Source organism: Crocodylus porosus, unplaced genomic scaffold (genome assembly GCF_001723895.1).
Source record: "Crocodylus porosus isolate Cpor-Errol unplaced genomic scaffold, CroPor_comp1, whole genome shotgun sequence".
Classification (NCBI taxonomy): domain Eukaryota; kingdom Metazoa; phylum Chordata; order Crocodylia; family Crocodylidae; genus Crocodylus; species Crocodylus porosus.
Window position 1 is genome coordinate 78,703,648 of NW_017728918.1, and position 6,412 is coordinate 78,710,059.

Below are 6,412 nucleotides of genomic sequence, written 5' to 3' on the forward strand. Positions count from 1 at the left end.
ATGCGATGAGTCCCACCACGTTTCTGTGATCCCTACTATGTCAGGGCTGGTGACAGCTAGGAGGAGGGCGAGTTCCTCCTGCTTCTTCCCCATACTTCGAGCATTCGTGTAGAGGCATTTGAGGCCTCCAACGGTTGTGCCTCCGTGGGGGCCTCCGTGGCCAGCCCTATGAGAAGAGGCTGAGGGACCTGAATCTCTTCAGTCTCTGCAAGAGGGGACTGAGGGAGGATCTTGTGGATGCCTACAACCTTATCAGGGGCCACAGCAGGGACTCAAGGAAAGTCTGTTCACCAGGGCCCCCCCTGGAGTCACCAGGAACAATGGCCACAAGCTGAGGGAGGATAAGTTTAGGTTAGATATTAGCAAGAACTTCTTCACTGTAAGGGTGGCCAGAGCCTGGAATAGGCTTCCCAGAGTGGTGGTGCTCTCACCTTCCCTGGAAATCTTCAAGAGAAGACTGGATAGGTACCTGGCTGGGGTCTTATGACCCCTCCCACCCCCAGTGCTTCTTCCTGCCCATGGCAGGGGGTTGGACTAGATAATCTCTCTAGGTCCCTTCCAACTCATTGATTCTATGATTCTGTAATTCTCATCTCTACACTAAACAAGCCCAGTTCCCTCAGCCTCCTCATAAGTCACGTCCCCCAACCCCTTCACAATTTGTGTTGCCCTCTGCTGGACACTTTACAATTTGTTCACATTCTTTCTGCAGTGGGGGACCAAAACTGAACACAGTACTCCAGATGTCGCATTACCAGTGCTGAACAGAGGAGAATAATCATTTCCCTTGACCTGCTGGCAACACACCTACCAATACAACCCAGCATGCTATTAGCCTTCTTGGCAGCAAGTGCACACTGCTGGCTCATATTCATCTTATTGTCCACTGTAACCCCCAGGTCCTTTTCTGTAGTTCAGTGGGTGAAAAGTTAGTCCACACAGGTGGGTGGGGGGAGGGAACACTGCATCCTGAGATATTCAAGGAGTAACTTGGACAGCTCATCTGTGGAGTGTGGCCACACCGTAACACGGGTGAGCAAAACATGGCCTGCAGGATGGACTTTGTCTGACCTGCAGCGGGTTTCTCAGTCTCACCTAGCCCAGGCACCATCTGGCCTGTGGTGCATCCCACCACCCTCCAGGCACACAGCAGGGCTGGGGTGACTCCACAGCTGGACTGCCTTTCTAGGCAGCCTAGGCTGCAGCAGCATCTTCCAGCTGCCACCTCTGATGGCCCCAGCCCCATGGTATTGGTGGACTTGCACGTACAGACCTGACCCCCTGACCCCAGCCATCCCTGCACCTGCTCTGGACTCACCCGCCCCTGTTGAGGAGCAGCAGAGGCAGCTGGTAGAAGTTGCTGCCCGGTACGGAGGAAATGCAGCCTGTCCCCTTCACTGCTGTCAGGCTCTTTTTACTGAAGCTACCTGGAGCCCATGCCTGAGCTGCCCTGTGGTTCCTCTGCACTGCCACCGCTGCCCTGCTGCATGGCCTGGAGGTGATGGTAACAGTGGTGGAAAGGAGCTACAGGGCAGCCCAGGCATGGGCTCTGGGCAGCTTCAGCAAGAAGGGCCCAGCAGCAGTGAGGGGGAGGGACCGCTTTTCCCCTATGCTGGGCAGCAGCTCAGTGTGGGTAGGTGATTTAGAGCAGGCACAGGGCGGGTGAGGGTGGGGTTGTGCATGTGGGTTCCGGCTGGTCCACTCCGGCCAGGTTGAGTCCAGAGCTGGCACGGGGCAGGCCTGTGTTGAAGCTGGGGCTGTGCAGTGTTGGTGGTGGCAGGGAGGAGCCACAGAGCATGTAGGCTCTAAGCTGTTGCGGGGAGAGGGGTGGTGTCCAGTCAACGGTAGCTCCTCAGAACTGCCTATGTGGCCTGCAGACCCAAATAATTGCCCAGCCCTGCTTTAATGAAACATAAGCTGGGTAACATGGTTCAGAGATAAACCCACCCTGAACTATGATGCTCAAGTAGAGCAGTGGGGTTCCTCAAGGTTCTGTCCTTGCGCCTATATTGTTCAACATCTTCCTTAATGATGAGGACATTGGTGTCAGAAGTGGACTGGCCAAGTTCACCAATGATACCAAACTTTGGGGTAAAGCATCCACACCTGAGGACAGGAAGACGATCCACGCTGACCTTGACAGGCTCAGGAAATGGGTGGACAAGAACCTGATGGTGTTTAACACTGAAAAATGCAAGGTTCTCCACCTTGGCAGGAAAAATCTGCAGCATCCTTATAAGCTATGCTGGCTAGCACTACGGATGAAAGGGACTTGGGGGTCATGATTGACCACAAGATGAACATGAGCCTTCAATGTGATGCTGCGGCTAGTAAAGCGACCAAAACGCTGGCTTGCATCCATAGATGCTTCTCAAGCAAATCCCAGGACGGCATTCTCCCATTGTACTCAGCCTTGATGAGGCAGAAGCTGGAGTACTGCATCCAGTTTTGGGCTCCACACTTCAAAAAGGATGTTGAGAACCTTGAGAGTCCAGAGAAGAGCCACGTGCATGATCAGAGGTCAGGAAAACAGACCTTACAACGACAGGCTGAGATCTATGAGGCTATTTAGCCTGGAAAAGTGCAGGCTGAGGGGCATTCTGATGGCCACATATAAGTTTATCAGGGATGTTCACCAGGATCGGGGGGAAGGTTTGTTCACCAGAGCCCCCCAAGGGACAACAAGGTCGAAAGGTTATAAACTCCTGCAAGACCGTTTCAGGCTGGACATAAGGAAGAATTTCTTTACTGTCTGAGCCCCCAAGGTCTGGAATAGCCTGCCATCGGAGGTGGTTCAAGCACCTTCTCTGAACGCCTTCAAGGGAAAATTAGATATTTATCTTGCTGGGATCCTGTGACCCCAGCTGACTACCGGCCCCTGGGGCAATCTATGACAATTTGCAGCCAGATCAAGTGCATATGTTTGATTAAATGTAGACGTGCCTCCTGCTCACAGTTTTACATATTTTAACAATAAGAATTCATGAAGATAAGTCATGGAGTCCAGTACTAATAGTTTTCTTCTCTAAGAAATGGAATCCATTTACATAAATGTTAGGAAGGAATCAGTTCTCCTCATTCTGGTGATGTAACCTATAAGTGGTCTAAGATAATTGTGGAATGCCTTACTAAAAATAATGGCTGGGCAAGTGTTGGCAAAAGCTAAGTATGCAACCTCCCTCCAAGCTACCTGGCTATTTCAAAATAAGTTTTCATGCACTTTAAAAGCCAGGGACAGGGTTCAGAACTTGTTCTAAGTCTGCTTCAGCAGTTGTAAGGACTTTCTCTGCAAGCAAGGGAGAGAGGCAAGGCAAACATTATGATGGTTTATTCATTTATCAGGAAAGCCAGTTCATGGTATTGAAGCTTCCAACCAGGAGATCTTTACTATTATTATTATTATTATTATTATTAGGAGTGGAAGAAGAAAGAAACTCTATGGCAAAGCTACCTTCCAATTTGTACAAAATAACCTCTCTCTATTATGGGGAGTGGAGGAGGAAGGTAGAGAAAAAAACATCAGCAAGTTAAAGGTCAAGAGATCAGAAGTTCTGAACTGTTGCTCCAACATTTAGAAGGAATAGAGCAGGGGCGAACAATTATTTTGGGCAGAGGGCCACTTACTGAGTTTCGGCAAACCATCGAGAGTCGCATGACAGGCAGCTCAGGGCAGATTAATATTACTTTTCTAAATGTTTTAGGGGCCCTGAGGGCTGGATAGAATGGCCTGGCGGGCCACATCCAGCCCCCGGGCCACATTTTGCCTACCCCTCGAATAGAGCATACACTGGAAGGTGAGGTGGCAGGTAGTCCTCCTTTAAAGCTCTGCACGGAAAGTTTCCATAGATCAATGATAAATCCTCACAGCCTCCAAAAGCCAGAATTGTCCAAAGCCTTTTAAATTCTAATACAGAGGGGATCTTCAGTGACAATACTTACAGAAAAACAAGACATCATAAAAATCAAGAATTCTTGATCCCAATTCCATAAAGGAATTTAAAGACAAAAATCCCCCAAAACACATGGATCCCCAATTGAAGGCTTAAATATATATTTATTTCCACAGAAGCCAATAAAGTTCTGTGCAGAATAAGGATTTGCACTAGGGTACCTTCTCACGTGATAAAGATCTGCATCTCACTATAAATTTACAATGCAGGTTTGCTTACCTGAGAACCACATTTGAGGCACAGCCATATATCAGAAGGCATTACTTGTTCACCGTCGCTTATTCTCCTTTCCTTCAAACATTCTGAACATATTGACCAAACATTCTGAGCTACTGCCCGCTTTACAAGATGTACATCCACTGCTTGACTTACATGCTGGCAGGTTAAGCCTACAAAATAAGAGATAAAAGTGCATTAGCCATGCTATTAAAAGCAATATTTATTTATTTATTTATTTACTTACTTACTTTAAAAGGCCAGTTTCTGAGTCTAAGTATACTGGCAAGGTTTCAAGGGTTTTAAAAGCACAATATTCATACTTTATACACTCTTTTCTGTGGATCAGTGATCATTGTAAAAATGCATTTACTCAGAAACTATACCAAGCATCTAGATACACCTTAGATGCTTTCAGAAGCTGTACTCACAAACCCCTGCCCAGCTCAAAAGCTGAATACAAATATTACTCTGCAGGCAACTACTAGAACTGACTGATAAAAAAAACTGTTGCCTGCCATCAACATTAAAAAAAAATGCTAATTACCAGCAAGCTAATATATTTTACAGTTACATAAACTATGCCTTACAAACTATGGTATTTTTGAAGGGTAAGATAAATTAGATTCAAAAAATGGCATCTATTTGTACCTGCTTCTGAAGGATGTTATTGTTCCCTCTAACAATTAGCCACTCTCCCAACTAATAAAGACCCAAAATCAAGAAGAATGTAACACCACCATAAAAAGATACATCTAAGAACAAATCTATTTAGCAACCATGTCAAGACTATTACCATTACCTAAAATCTAGTTTTGCTGACATCAACAGCAGCATGCCCAACCTCTCCTACCTTAAAGAAGACCTCATTCTCTAATTCACTGCACCTCCACCTTTACAACAAGTATTTCCTTTAACCGTGAACACAGCCTCATGTTCATTAGTATTTGCACCAATTTACCAAGCACAGTATAATGACAACTCAGCAAGCCAGGGATATTTGTTTGTAACCATCTCTGTTACTAAATTTGACCAACACTTCACTGTTTCCACATGCATCTCCTGCTTTGCTGACTAATAAAAAGCATATGGACATTATTTTCTATCCTTAGGTTTGATGGTCAAATATTACACAAATATTGCATAATTTACCTGCAATGTCATCTGAAGAGTCTTCATCCTGTGGCTTATTAGGCCTTTTGTTTCTCTTGGTTTTCTCAGGGTTAGCCCTTGATGGATCTTTCACCCGCATCTGTTAATTACTGGGAAAGGAGAGGACAATAAATATTATTTTATCTCCTTTATATTTCAAACAATTTTAAGGTCTGAACTCTGAAAGCACAGGAGTAGCAAGTCAAGTACTCACATTCAATAATTCACAGATTATATATAGTGTTTATTATATTTTTGCTTAGTTTTCAACTAGCTTCAGCTCCTTTGCACTGAAACATATGAACATCTTAGAAATGTGCACACACAGAAATGATCTGATAAAATTGGAAGTACATGTATTGTGTAGCCACACAGTCAGCAGTCCCATAATTGTCTAAGAAAAAAAAAAGATCAAGCTGCTATGGAGTACTCACCACGGTTCACTAGCACCACTTCTGCCTGTCTCTCCCATAGCCCCCCTCCCTTCTTCCCCCACTCCAGTGCTGTCTTCAGGATGAGGCGGGGATAGGGAAGGGAAACTCCATCTGGGGTTTGCCCTGCCTGTACTGGAGTGGCGGGGCGGGTGGACTGGAGGTGAGATCTACCCAGCTTGCGCACAGGGCTGAACAGAAATTAATGAAGGTGTTCCACTTCGAAGCACCTTCATCTGAACCCTCATTAAATAAGGGTTAATTTGTCACACAACTAGACACTTTTAAAGCGCTCTGCATCTGTGCACTTCTGTCAGGACACAGCTGTAGAGGGCTTTCAAGGAGCCGATTGCACAACAAATCACTTCTGGCAACGCCCTTTCACATACTTGCAGCACTAATTCCTTATCTTAAAATCAGGATATTAATTAATGAATTTCAGATAAAAATTCATCACAGAACTTTACCACATAAATATCTTGCATTTCTTCAGACTGCTCTTTCAACATAGGATATGATCTATATCTGACATGATGAATTTTCCATGAAGCAACAGTGACAGGAACTACCCCTCCAGCTGAAATGTCTGAGCTCTAACTTCTATTTAGAAAAATCTGATTTACAGCAGTGGTGGCACAGTTTCCTTAGTACTCATCCTAGGAA

General features: G+C 45.5%; 1 protein-coding gene across 7 annotated transcripts in view; it reads right to left on the reverse strand.

Moving 5' to 3' along the window:
- USP45 (ubiquitin specific peptidase 45) overlaps positions 1-5,424 on the reverse strand; it is a 113,942-nt gene extending 108,518 nt beyond the window's left edge. For 6 of the 7 annotated variants that reach the window (XM_019537796.1, XM_019537795.1, XM_019537793.1 and 3 more), the window contains exons 1-2: positions 5,319-5,424; positions 4,170-4,339 (exon numbers count right to left, since the gene is read on the reverse strand). In XM_019537796.1, coding sequence (XP_019393341.1) covers positions 4,170-4,339; positions 5,319-5,418 — 270 coding nt within the window. In that variant the 5' untranslated portion in view covers positions 5,419-5,424. The remainder of the gene's footprint in view (positions 1-4,169; positions 4,340-5,318) is intronic. The other variant, XM_019537794.1, reaches the window with a different exon arrangement.
- Positions 5,425-6,412: the final 988 nt, after the last annotated feature.